Source organism: Nestor notabilis, unplaced genomic scaffold (assembly GCF_000696875.1).
Source record: "Nestor notabilis isolate BGI_N333 unplaced genomic scaffold, ASM69687v1 scaffold8968, whole genome shotgun sequence".
Taxonomy (NCBI): domain Eukaryota; kingdom Metazoa; phylum Chordata; class Aves; order Psittaciformes; family Psittacidae; genus Nestor; species Nestor notabilis.
In genome coordinates, this window is record NW_009941456.1 from 14,756 (window position 1) to 29,444 (window position 14,689).

At 35.6% G+C, this 14,689-nt stretch overlaps 1 protein-coding gene across 1 annotated transcript in view; it reads left to right on the forward strand.

The window, feature by feature from the left end:
* Positions 1-227: 227 nt before the first annotated feature.
* DCN (decorin) overlaps positions 228-14,689 on the forward strand; it is a gene marked incomplete at its 5' end in the record, with an annotated part of 18,410 nt that continues 3,948 nt past the window's right edge. Inside the window, 4 exons of the mRNA XM_010020895.1 lie at positions 228-340; positions 10,596-10,809; positions 10,999-11,112; positions 12,297-12,390. Coding sequence (XP_010019197.1) covers positions 228-340; positions 10,596-10,809; positions 10,999-11,112; positions 12,297-12,390 — 535 coding nt within the window. The remainder of the gene's footprint in view (positions 341-10,595; positions 10,810-10,998; positions 11,113-12,296; positions 12,391-14,689) is intronic.

A 14,689-nucleotide genomic window follows, 5' to 3' on the forward strand; every position in this document is an offset into this window, starting at 1 on the left:
GGCAGAAGGGAAATGTGAATAAATAAATTTTTATTTGACATAGCAAAATAAAACTCTCTTTGACTGTTTGGAGACAGAAATACTTTCAGATAAGTCTTCATAAGCTTCTGCAGGAAATGAGTTGAAGAAATGGTGTTTACTGGAAGATAAATGCTGCTAAGAAAAGTACTGACCCCTATTTAAAATTTCTTTCAAAGTCAATTGCTTATTCTTTTCACTGTCCCTAGGTCTGGAAATAGTGCCAAAAGACCTTCCTCCCGACACAACACTGCTGGACTTGCAGAACAACAAAATCACTGAAATTAAAGAAGGAGATTTCAAGAACTTGAAGAATCTTCATGTAAGTGTATAAACGAACTATCATTTGCCAAAGAAAAAAAAAGGTAAAGGGGAGAAAATGGAAAATGTGGGTTTGTCCTGGTACCCAGATTTTTAAGAAAAACTGTTTAAATACTTTGTGATCTTTCTCCTCCAGGCCAGCCTATTACTTCCTCTTCCATTCATCTCCTGCAAACTCTCTTCTCATACTATAGAAGTTTCTCTTCTCTTTTCAGCTGTTGCATACCTGCCTCCTGTTGGTCCAGCCTCACGATGCACATCATAATTTCTCTTACCTACTTATTGATGTTTCACTCCCTTTGGCATAGTGACTTGGTTATCTAAGTTAAAAAGCAGATCCTTCTCAACCCTGCCACCTCACTTGTTACTGTACTCCTCTCCCACCTCTGAGCTCACAAAGATTTGTAGATAACTTGTTTGCCAGCAGTTTTTCTCTGTTAATTTTAGTTCAAGAATCTTTTCAGTTCAACATTCTGCCCTCCTTTACCTGCCAGTCTCTTCCAGCACTGCTGTCTGTTTCCCTCTTTGCTGAAATATTTTCCTTCCCTGGTTTCTGCTTTTTTTTCTGGTTCACCTCTTCTTTTCCAAGTTTCCATCAGACAGCTACCTTCCTCTGTTTCCAAATTTTTGTTTCTCTGTCTGAGGCCCTCCTCCCTTATTTCTATACTTTTTATAAACATTTTTAAAGTCATACCTCATAGTCTTGCCTCAATTTTGTTTAAATATCTCTTTCTTTTCAGCTCAGAAAAAAGCTATTACTTCTTTGCCTTTGAAAATAATACCCCAACTCAGACATATTTCTGAAAATATTATTATTCTAGCCTTTCACCAATTAAATTTATTCTGTGTATTATTCCATTTGATCTTTTTTTCCTTATAACCAATATAAACTGGTTTACATTTCTTTTTCTTTCCTGGCTTCTCAGAGTCTCTTTCTATTCTACTGTTTTCATTCACAACCAAGAAGCCAACTCCCACTTTTTATCCTTTCATGATGCCAATGCCATCACCCAAGCAAGCACTGTTTCAAACAAAAATCAGCGTTCAGCCACTCATACTTTAATGCAACTTCTAAAAGAAACATTTAAAAAAATTTCTAGAAATAGAAGGCTCTAGGCTCATGTCATCTAATTGTGGCACAGGGGTCTATACTTAAGCTAGTTACATAGATAAACTCTTCAGTCAAGAAAGAGAAATAAGTGCTTCTACATCACATTTCATCTGACTTGCTTTTAGAATGAGATGATGTCCCAGAATTTGTAACTATTTTTTTTTTTTCTAATTCCTTTGCTTGGCTACTGAACAGACTCAATATCCTAATTCCTGCCCACTTGTTTTGGTTTTCTTCCACTTGGAGAAAATCCTTGTGTTTTCAGTGAAGATCATCTGCAAGTTGCTAGAAAAGAGAGAAGTCTTGTCAGTTAAGTTAATTTTTCACAATCCTTCTTCTTGACACTGCATGAAATGAGTCAGATCATGGTATTGCAGATGAAAAGCACTGCTCCCAAAATTTCTACCTACTTGGCACTCAGGTTGGGACTCTGTTATACATCCTGTGTGGGTTAAGCTGTTGTGAACTATGTCATCTCATGCAAGTTATCTGGGCTTCTTTATTTTTCCTTCCTTTTATTACAGCAGATATAATTTAATAGTAAATTAAATATTTAACTCTTCAGGGAAGACATTACTTGTTTATTTTACTCCTGCAAGTGCCCAATACATGCTTAAGGACCAATGAAAATCGTACAAAATAGGAACAACGATAACAAATAATCTTCAAAACAATGCGGTTTTCCTGGATTTACTCAAGCACAAAAACCAATCGTCTCATCTCCTCCCAAAATAACAATTTATTCATGCAGTATATTTATGCAACTAGCACTATCTTTACTTTCAGAAGGCATCATTCTTCTTCTAGTGTAATATCTGGGAAGGATTCCCATTCCTTACCTTACAATTAAAAATTCTTCATAGTCATAGTGAAGGGGAATATTGTTTTTAGATAAATATAACTTGGCAGCTTTGTTGTTGACAGAGATCCATTGTCATTCTTGTTTTAAGGAGAGATATATATATATATCTGTGTGATATAGATGTATGTATAGATAACTTATGTATATATTTTAAATAATATTCCCTGATAAACATAGCTTGTGTTAATGTTATACATGACAGTGTGGTGTGCAAAAGTTTCTAGACTTAGACTTTAGTAAACCTTCTTATACTTTACTAACCCAGAAAGATTTACATAAATTACCAGTATTCTTGGTCCAAAATCTAAAACTATCAGCAACTGCACTTAACCTCTTGCATGAAATGATCACTTAAAGGAACAATTTTTAAATCCCAGTTTTCATAGATCTTGAAAAAAATTAAGTATATTGTTTGAGTATTCCTTTCAAATTCCTTCCTAATTCCTATAGCCATCACCAACCATAGGTGTAATAGTTTTAGAAGAGATTTTAATGGAGAAATTGGTTTGAACCTAAAGTTCAGCTTGTACTAGAAAAAAAGATGAAGTAAGGACAAAAGACAGGATCTATGTGTAACTTGCCCATGGCTTCTCTTTCAGCAAAAATGTAACTGCTTATGCTCTGAGTGTACAATACATGGAAATAGGAATGAAAGAGAAACTAGTACCTACAGAAATTGCCTTTGTATCAGGAAGTTTTCCTGAGTGGTTAAAGAGCAGTTAAAATTTGCAGCTGTGGAAATATGGCAAGCAATTAGAAAAGGATTCAACTAAGGGAATATTTATCTGCAAATAATAGCTGCCTGCCAGAAAACACCAGAGTCAATAGTTTTGGTGCATTTCATATTTTTATAGTTTAAATTTATCCAGGAAAAAGTGGCTAAACTATTAATGTTGAACTATAAAGATTCAGTGAGACTTCACAGTATTTAAAAATGAAAAATAAGATATATTTTTTACCAGAGGACTTGGGAGAATAGAGAAAAAAAAGTTGAAGACAGTCTTTTTTTTTAAAGTTGAGGTCTGAGTTTTGCAGTTTCAGAAAACTCTCTTATGTGAAAAAAAATTTGCTTAAGATTTAGACCTATGGCAAAACAATCAGAGAGGTGCTATTAGAAAAGCAAGGAAAAAAATATTCTATGAAACTGTCAGAATTTTCCAAGCAGACTGACACTTCTGGATAGAGTACAGTACACTGACCCCATGGACACAATAACGAATCCAAAATACTACATGAGTAAGCCCTCATGCGGAGTGAAGGAGAAGTCTACAAAAACAGCACATGGAATTGCATGCTGTGTGGCAAAGCCAAATCAAACCAGCATAACATCTGGCACTTGGAAAAAGAGGTAAAAGGAAGTACTGTGTGTTGGATCATTGTAAGAACAGCACGAACAACAGAATGATGACTGCATGCTTTTCTAACAGGAATTTTTTCAATGGCACAGTGTAAGTACAGCAAAAGAAGTCAAAAGAGTTATTGGCCTGAAGTCAAATGGAACATTTCTTAATTTAGGATGGCAGAACTGTGCAAAGCCATGGTTGTGCATACAACAGTGCTAATACCAGTTGTATTTATATTGAAAGAAAAGACCTGTATGAAAGAGATCAAAGATTTAAACTTAGCACTTACAGTTATGACCATATCCACACTAAGTGATTAGCAACACTAAATGTATAGGCAAACAAACAGATACACTCTTTGTAGCAACATCAAGTGGCAAAATAATGTGTTGCATTAGTAAAATTTCATGTTTGTTTTGTTTGGTTTTTTTTTAATCAAAAGAAGGTTCCCTATGGAGGGACAAGAGCCCAGATTAACTGAAGAAAAGTCTAAGAACATCTTCCAGTGATACAGAAAAGCTCCTAACATATCAAAAATTATTAATGAAAGAACAGACTCTTCTTATGACTCATTACAGCTTCAGTTCCCTTTTCCCAGGCATAATTAAAAGAGAAGTTAAGTTAACATAGTGTTCTGCAAATCACAGAAAGAAAAATCAGTAATCACTGGCATACTGTAAAAAACCAGAGACAGATATGTCTGCCCAGTTTCTACCTATGAATTTGATTCCTACTTTCTTCAATGGCATACATTCTTAACAGGACTGATTGATATATTTTTTATTTTTCCACTTGATGCAGCTGTAAGTTTCTAACAAATTTTCTGAGGAGAAAAAAACTCTGAAATGAAGCACTCCCTCAGAGAGTTGTCATTTCCTCAGCCTGTCCTTTGCATTGTGCTTAGCACTCAATGAGACTTTCCACTGAAAGAAGTGTGCAACATAACACATGCATGCAAAATGTTTTTAATGTGCAGAGGTTAAAGATCTTTTTGTGTGAGAACAACAGAAGAAAATACTTTGAGGTCTTTAAAATTCTGGAGAGAGACAGAGTAGTCAGCTAAAGAAAAAAGGAAATTTTATAGAGTGTATCAATAAAATACAACAAGTAAATTGTGATAAAATGAATGACCAAAGTGCGTGCCTCAATATACAAGAATGAGGTTGAAAGATTCTCTAGAACTCCAGAGCATTATTTTTTATTGAAGTAAGAAAATGTAGAGCCAGCTGCTCCCTCGTCATATATGCAAGTCATGTTACACAAGGCTTTTCAGTGAGAGCTCAAATGCCATGCAAACCAACCTGCAACAGGCTCCTTGGTTTTCTGAGATTATTCAACAAGGTACTGTGGATGTGATCAAACTGCTTTCCATAGTCCTCTCTGGTTTGTACTGACAAGCTGTTGTTCAATGCCTTGGCATCTCCTTCCCTCGCAGCTTATTCATCTCTTCCCTACTGTTTCTGTGTCATCCCTTTTTCCTTGCCTTTCTTAGTTATGTCCACTTGATCCTAGGTTTGGTAGGGTTACTACCAAACCCACCAAAGAATTTATGTAGCAAAGAATAATTGCACCATCATGTTTTGTTTAACTTATCCTTTTCCTGCCTAAACTATAGATCATGGGACCTTCAGGAGGCATAAGATCTGGAATTCTGTCCAGAGACCTTCTTAGATTCAGGGACTCTTGTTCCTTCAATTTTACCAACATTTTTGATTTTTTTTTAATTAGTTTTAAAATGATTAGTAATTTTGTAGAATTCTAACTTCTTTTATACCACAATTAGAGAAGAAAGTCAAGTTCAATTTTATAATTTTTATGTAATTTGTTGGGTTATTTTGTTGGGTTTTTGTTTTCCTAAGTGTACATCCACTCCTAATGATTTGGCGGAACAGTTTGACTATATGTCCAGGTTCTGATTATGACCTAACAATTGAAAACATAAGGCAAACAAAAAGGATGAAATTTATTATTATTTTTACTTGGATGCCTGACTCCTGAATTTACAGTTCTTAAGGCATTACTGTTCCTAGCAGAACTGCAATAAAACCCAGGTAATAATGTAATACATAACCCAGGAAATTAAAGAAATTCCGTTGGGTCAGCAGATTGACTTTTCATTTTAAACCCTGAAGGACGCATGCATCATTAAATATTTGGTATTAGGTAAGAGTACCATCCCCAGCTGGCAAAACAGACCACTATTTATTATGGCTGATAACAATTTGCTTATTATTTTACAGTTCTGATTTTGGCAAAGTTTTCTCTTCAAAGTATTTTAAACTAAGAAGAACAAAAGTGGGGATGAAATTCCCCCAGAACAATCCCCTGAGATTCTCACATAATGAAATTACACCAACAAATACAATCCCTTGTTCCCTATTCCTTGGCAGGGCCAAAGTTGTAAGTTTTGGTAACCCCAAGAGGAGCAACCATTTGCTAGTTACTACATGATCGCCACATGCTCCATCTGCAGCTTGTCAGGGTGTATTTTGCCAGAGCCTGCCAACAAGTGTTCCAAAATTTTCCTGAATTGTGAATCCTCCTTTTTGTTTTGGGAATAAATATTTGAGGTAGAAACCAGGCCAGAGGGAGCTAAATGGCCAGACTCCCACTGACTTCAACGGAGCCAGCATCTATTCCTGTCATACAGTGATTTTTTTTTCCTGACTACACTCATACCAGAGGTGTTTCAGTAAAAAGTAAGCCATCTTTGGAGCAAAGCTTGGATTTTTTTAACTCTTTGAGCACCACTTAAATTGCTGGTCATAAGGTGGCTGTTAGGTATTACCACAGTGCAGTATTACAACAAAGTGAATGTGTACTTGGCACTGGTGAAGCTGCACCTTGAGTACAATGTTTGGTTCTGGGATCCTCACTACAAGAAAGATATTGAGGTGCTGGAGTGGGTACAAAGAAGGGCAACGAAGCTGGTGAAGGGTCTAAAGAACGAGTCTTATGAGGAATGGCTGAGGAAACTGGGGTTGTTTAGTCTGGAGAAGAGAAGGCTCAGGGGGGACCTTATTGCTCTCTACTACTACCTGAAAGGAGGATGGAGTGAGGAGGTGGATGGTGTCTTCTCCTAAGTAACAAGTGACAGGACAAGAGGTAACAGCCTCAAGCTAAACCAGGAGAGGTTTAGACTGTATATTAGGAACTATTTCTTCACAGAAAGGGTGATCAGGCATTGGAACAGGCTGTCCAGGGAAGCGGTGGAGTCACCGTTCCTGGAAGTGTTCAAAAACCATGTAGATGAGGCCCTCAGTGACATGGTTTACTGGTGGCCTTGGCAGTCCTAGGGTAACAGTTAGACTTGATGATCTTAAAGGTCTTTTCCAACCTAGTTGATTCTATGATTTTATGGTTCTAGTATTTATTATGCAATGTTTACTTACTATATATGACAAAGGAAAAAAGTTTTATCTCAGGAAAATGAGGATGGAAGCTAATTTTTCTCTTATCCGTAGGAAACTTCTATGAAGTCTCTAGGCCTAAGTGATGTAATACTCGGTGTATTTGTGGCTCTTTATTTACACTGTCTTTCTTGTCTCTTTTTTCACCTATGGCTGGATATCTTCACACCCATATCAGATCATGCTGAAAGCTGTAAATTTGTGTGCTCAGTTTTTATTTTTAGGGGAAAGAGGGAGAAATTACATTTATTTTAAAAGAAATATCTTTTTCCTTCCACAAACAAATGGAAGCATAGAAGAAGATATATTTTTGAGTAAAAGTATCTATTCCTGTGGCTCTGTTCCAGACTGTCAGATTTCTGTCAAATCATCTCATATTAGCAGCATCGCCAGTGCTGTCTGTGGCCAAGTGCTTCAGCATGTTTAGCACTTTCAGGTTGACTCTTAATTTTTCCTCAAAGTACTTCTTGCTCTATACAAAATGTTTGTATGTCCTTTAACAAAATTAGTATAGTGTCCTGTCATGACATCTGGGCTTTACCCAGGGTAACTAGTCCATGTGGCATGTTTTTGCCTAACATCCTTTCCTTTAATAACACTGCCTGCAGATGTTTTCCCTAGGTTTTTCTCCCCTAGTTCCTGTTTTCATTGACCTCTAAATTCCCCTGAGTTTTTCATTTAATTTTATTTTGGTTTTGTTTAACTTTTGTTACATCCAAACCATACAGGGCACATTCTGAGGAAGGTAAACAGCATTGCTCTAAGGCTAATAACTTAGTTCTTTAAGTCTTGCATATAATAGAGTTATTGTGAAGTGGAAAAAGAACCCAGGGGTATGACTTGCCAGGTGCTAGGCTGGTGTGTTATCCTCATCATTTGCTGTTGCTCTGGGAGACAGTAAAAACTTCTCTTTGAAATTCTAATGTGTGGGTTTATTTTTTCTTCTTTACAGCTGCACAACAGTGTGGTTTAAAATACTGGGAGCAGGTTTAAAATACTGGGAGCAGGGACTTGCAGAGCAGGGTGTAAATGGGAAATGATATACTGGTACAAAAATGTTGTACCAGCCGTGTGATACCTTCCCACCTCTACCATCATACAGACATTCCCACTGTAAAATCAGTATTTTTAAACACACATTTGATAGATGCCTTCCTTTCTAAGTTAGAGGCTTTCTAAATGTTTGAATAAAACAACAGTTCTGTGTGTTTCCTCAAGATAACATGATCATATTCAGGAGAAGGCATTGGCAAAGCAGAACAGGTTAATCCTATATACATAGATGATTTCTGGTTTTGACCAGGACTATCAGTTCTGCTCTGAAGAGCTGTAACATTGCACTGCCTAGCTGAGTGTATTTCTATTTCCAGCAAGAAATATTTTGCACTAGATCATCAGTTGTGATAATCATAGCTGAAACATATTTTTACCTAAAAGGCAACAAAATTAAAACAAAACAAAGAAAAAAAAAAAAAAAACAAAACCCAAACCCCACAACAAACCTAACAGACTTTTAGCTGAAATAAATGACCGAGCAGTACAAAGCAGGATGCAGGATAAAAATTTCAAGTGCCAAGCAGATCAGTCTTAACTCATTGAATGTTGACTTAGAGATCTATGGATCTCTAAATGTAAAACTAAGAGGATAAAAAAAAAAGAAAGAATGTAATTAGCAGTAGAAAATTCAGTTATTCAATTATTATGCAAAAACCAATGAGACTAATCTGCATAATTCAGGCTGTACCCCTCATAATATTGGTTTGATTCCCATGTCCTAATATAGTGCAGGTAGCTATATTATACTACAGGCAAAGTCTACATCTGTATCACAATTCTGGCAATGATGACTCAGGAAACCACACCCTGTGTGTACCCCATGTGTTCTCATAGCAGTTCTTATAACTTGAGCTCAAATGAAAAAGAGTTGGGGCCATGGCTTCCACTGGCCAATGTATTTATTTTCAGAGAGGCTTATTGTTAGAGAAATACCAAACTGACCTTTTCTACCTCCTCTTGAAAATGTGTTATTGCTAGCTAGCATACAAAATTAAAACCAGATATGCTCAACTTTACATATACCCAGTGAAACCATTTACAACACACGCTGCTTGGTTTGCTCAGGATGATGTGCAAGAGGAGTCCATCAGGGAAAAAAATCCCACATCAAATAGCATTTTAAGCTATCTATCTTCTCACCTCTTTTCCAATTTCCATGATGGAGAAGTGATGTCACAGATGCTGATACACTTCTTGGCACTGTTTGAATACCTAACTGACTGTGGAAAGAGTTGAATGTTCAATTTTCTTCCAAGAAACAGACCCAAGTGTAATTCTGAAAATATCAAAATGCACTGAATGTTAACTGTAGTATATGCTACACAAAAAAATGTAGTTTAGCAGCAAATGTTGTCTTCTGTTTCTAAAAATAGAATAATAGAATTAGTGAACAAAGATGCTCTATAGTTATTCCCTAGTAAGAAATATACATAGGTATTATATCTGTATTTATACAGCCCACTCCACCTAATTCACTGCACAAACATGCAGCACTGTAAGTCTGAGAATTAGAGAGCACATAGATGGAATTCTAAGATTCATTCATCTGAAATCCTTTCCATTAGCTGCATTGCAGTTCTGACAGTAATGTGACTTTCTTCTCCCTTTTTATGTCATGGTTGGTTAATAAATGAGAGTTAGCAGTAATGTACTCAGGCATATGGAGACCATCTATTAAAGGTAACTACTTTCACAGAGGCCTTTCTCCCCTGACTGTAGAGAGCTAATTTGCTTAGAATTACCTTGAGTCTAGATATTGAAGTTATGAGAAGGCATCTGTATAGTATGCAGATAAATATGGTTCATGATTCCTAACTGCAGGACTTAGAATACGACACTTTAAATTGCTCCTCCTCCATATCAAGTTACACTTACAAAAAAATAGCTTATATTCTGAAGAAATGAGGTAATTTTCAGGCAGATATCCAGTAAGTGTAGAGTATAAGACTAACAGGAAAGAGGTGATGATATGAGTGTTTTTCTTAAGCTGGGCTGTGTCTTCACCCTATTGAGTTATAGAATTTTCTGTATGGGAAAAACCAGTTAGGATGGTTGTGTGATGATGGGTAAAGTATAAACATATCCTCAGAAAAAAAAAAATCAGAAAAAAAAGGCAAAACCAAAACCAACTAAAACTGATAATGTTAGTTTTATGTGAATGTCTTGTTCTTCATAGTTTTCAAATAGAAGGGTTGTACCTGTTCTTGGATATAAACTATGGATGTTCACAGAAGCTGCATATAATTCTGCAATAAAATAATACTTTTATTTATTATGTAGGCCTTGTTTATCTTTCACTGTTTCAGAAATTCTTAATCTATTTGATTTAGTACTGCATTGCATTTTGTTCGGCTCGCTAGACTGGCCACCAACAGACATCAAAAGACACTAGAAAAGAATAATAATTTTTAAATGTTTCATTCCTAAAACCATTTCCCTAATGATCATATGAGATCTTCATTATTACTCCACAGGCATTGATCCTTGTTAACAACAAAATCAGTAAAATAAGCCCGCTAGCTTTTGCTCCTCTGAAGAAACTGGAAAGACTTTACCTGTCCAAGAACAACCTGAAGGAACTCCCAGAAAACATGCCGAAGTCTCTTCAGGAGATACGGGCTCATGAGAATGAAATCTCCAAGTTGAGGAAAGCTGTCTTTAACGGACTGAATCAAGTGATTGTCTTAGGTATGAACATGAGAAATTATAACAAAATCAACTCAGTATTCTTTCAAGATGTTGTTTTTAGTTCAGTCAGTGATTTTAAAGTAGAAAACCAAGAAATGTTCCAATAAATTGTACCTCCAAATTAGCTTTTACCTGAAGGATACAGGTACCTACACTGCGGTACAGCTCATGACCATATTTTGTTGGCAGAACTAGGCACCAATCCAATCAAGAGTTCAGGCATTGAAAATGGAGCTTTTCAGGGGATGAAGAGGCTCTCCTACATCCGTATCGCAGACACCAACATTACTAACATCCCTAAAGGTAAGAAATTAAATTAATATTTCAGAGATTTGCAGAGGTATAATATAGTGACTTCTAGTCAGCTAGAAAAAATGGTTATGGAAGCCTTTTGAGTCAGTCCCTAAAGCATCCATTCCTTGCATATTTGCTTTTTTTGGTCAACTGGCTTTTATTGGTTTGTAAAAATTTGGTTTTCTATTATGAGAAGCTCCACCAGAGGTGCACTGTCTAAAGTAAGCCATTTTGTGCTATTTTGCTTTTCTTGTCTCATAGCTGAAATATAAAGTGGAAGGATGTTTTCACATTCCAACCCTGATTGGTGAGGCTGATCAACATTACACAGATGTATACTCATGTAGTATTAAGTGAAGTTCTACAAGCACAAAATCAGCCCTCCACAAGTCTCTAGGTTTGAAGCCAAAAATACTATCCCTATAAAAACCAGAAACATTTGCTATTCTTAAAAGTACTTTATTGCAAATTGCTACAAAATAAGAACAATTTCAATCTAACCTACTAAAAAACAACAAAAAACCCCAAACCAGAATGGTTCCAATCCAGAGGAAATTGTATTCAATTTATTCATACTTCAGTCAGAAGATTGTTTTGAAATAGATGAAAACTTTTGAAGGTTAATACTAGTTGTTATTTCTTTCTTCCCACATTTCCTGTTTTGGATGTTCCTTTGCGGGACCTCAGATAGGTAAAATATTTTGCTCCTATTTTTTTTCCTGATAAACAGAATTTGGAAACTACTATGTGTCTTATCTAAAATAGCATTAAAATTATTTTACCTCATCTCTATATTCTCATTTCCTAGGTGCAAAATATTTGTAGACTTATGTATGTGGATAGTCTGGCTAAAATGAAGGCAATTCTATGCTATTATATGTGTCCCATTTACATAATCATGAAGGCTAGAATTCATATCTGAGAAGAATTTCATTTAGCTATTTTTAAAGAATTAACTGTTCTATAATTGACTTTAGGAGCTTAGTCTTATTTCATATCAAATAAATTGTTACTAGCTGTTGCTAGTTTCCATGATTGTGTAAGTTTCTTGTTTCATTCAGTGAGTTGTTCTTGGCCATGTCTAGTAAAAATATTTTTGTTACTGTAGAAGAGCCTCAGTACAACATAAGTATTTAAAATAATTTAATAATCCAGTTTTATCAAAAGTAAATTGATGGTGTGCTCTCTTTCAGGCCTCCCCCCATCCCTTACTGAACTTCACCTTGATGGCAACAAAATCAGCAAAATTGATGCTGAAAGTCTGTCTGGACTTACCAATTTGTCAAAGTAAGAATTATTTTCTTCTTTTCAAATAAAATATTGATTGAAATTGTAACAACTACACACACAATTAGAAAACATCATTTTGGGCTTCATGAGTGTAATCACTGAAGCAGTAAAAAATTTAGCAATAAAAGCTTCTAAGGATTTGAGTACTGACTTAAGAGAATAAAATTTTTCTAAAAACACTTTCAGTTGTTTTCAATTGTAAGTGATGTATGCACAGGACAATTGTTTCTTTGTTTTGTTTTTTAAGAAAGATAAAGAGAGCAATTAGATTTATTTAATTCTGTCATACTTGTTTTGTTGTATTTCCATCTTTGGTTTATTCAGTTTTCTTGGGACAATGTATTGCTCCTGCAATTTGCCCTGAAAACTGAAGAAAAAGGCGCATGGAAACCAAAACTGCTTGCAGCAGTGTTTCCTATGTTTCTCAAGAAAGGCAAATCTGCAGTGAGAATGAGTCCAGGAACATAAAAAATAATAATAAAAAATAATCATTCAACATAAATGAAGAAGTGCAATTTTTTCAGGGTGATTGCACCTAACCTGTGAATATGTTGTAGAATGTTTTCCTAACTGTAGGAAAATGTAAGGGGAATTCCCAAATAGCAGTTATAAATATACAGAAATATTTGTGAATTAGTTCACAATAGATAACATGATAAAATAATGCAATGGGACTTTTTTACAAGGTATTTTAATACTATGATACTTTAAAACTTTTTTATGAAAATAGTAGTTTAATTGACCATTAACCAAATTACTGGATCTAATTCCTCAATCTTCATTTTAATAATTCTGCTTGTCATAATGAAGGTACAAAACAGAAATTAAAGAAAGATTGCTGAACAACAGGAGTTAAGTTTACCACCACTTTTAATAGCTTGGACAGCAGTGTAGTGCAGTGAAGTATGTAGTAACTTAACACTTATCTAGAATCTGGCAAATCCAAGTGACAAGTTTTTCTGTAGGTTGTAAACGAAGACATTTCAATGTCTGATGTTCATATTTGATTCATCCCTGATTAAAAAAAGTCTGCTCCTGGATTTCAATGGAAAAATAAAAATACCATAATTATAAGCTAGAAGACTATGAAGGAGTGGTGTGGAAATGTAGAGCTGCTCAAAGCAGGCACTAGGTTTTAAGCTTCCCTCTGGCCTGTTCATAGGCAGGCAATCTAAACATAGTCAGAAATCCTGTTTTGTGAAGTTGAAAAGTAAAGCAGAATACAGATTGGTGAAAAAGGAGCACATTGGACATAACAAAGCAGACATGAAGAAAGGAAGGAGCTATGGGAGAACTCCAGGACAGCATATGGGGTAAACCTACTGGGCAGCATTCTGTGGCCCCTTATGCCACAGAAGCAAACTACCAAAAAACACCTTTGTTTACACATCTAAGTCTTCAGGAGCATCAGTGTAGGATCACACCATTCTCCTCCTGGATCATGTCAGCTCATGCTCAACAGTAATAGCTGCCCTAAAGCACAGTTAGACCTAGAGAACCGGGTCATTTTTCTGACTGTGTTAATGTATGTTTTGAACTTTAAAATATTCCACGCAAGAGCTTGGTATAGACCTAGTGCTCATTCTCCTTTGAGATCTTCAGTTCTAGCAGGCCACCAATACTTGTCCTTTTTGTTTATTCGTTTTCCTTGTGAAATTACTCTTAAGTCTTTCAAAAGTCTTCATACAGTGCTGGTTACATGCAGGAATGAGCCTCACAGGAGGGTATACACATTACACAACTGATGTTTCTAATGACTATAAGCTATGAAAGTTTACTGAGAAGATATAGCTCCATACAGTGGAAGTTGCATCAAGCCCAATGATGTCAAGCAGTGTGAAGTTTGCTTTTAAAAAGTGGAAATGGACCAGTAGGGACGTTGAAAACAAAAGAAAGTGTAAAATATTTGAGAATTTCTTCAATTTTTAGATAAGGTTTTGATGATGCTCTTCAACGATTTAGAACACCATGACTAAATCAGCTAAAATGCTGGAGAAATGTTACCTACTGACTAATGTAAAAGGAAGCAATACATCCATATGTCAAACAAGATTTTTCAAATTCGTACCTTTTTTTTTCCCATGGGAAAAAAAAAAGAGATACAATATTCTTTCGTAACACTCTTAATCACCCTGTATTTTACACACTAATCTTGACTTAATTCATTTGTAAATATAGCCCCAAGTGGTGGAGAGTTTGTTTGTAACACATTTACATGAAATGTAATTGCATAAAATTTCACTGCTTATGGGAGTTAGATCCACTTTTTGACAAACTCCTCCAGTTTCACTCTTTC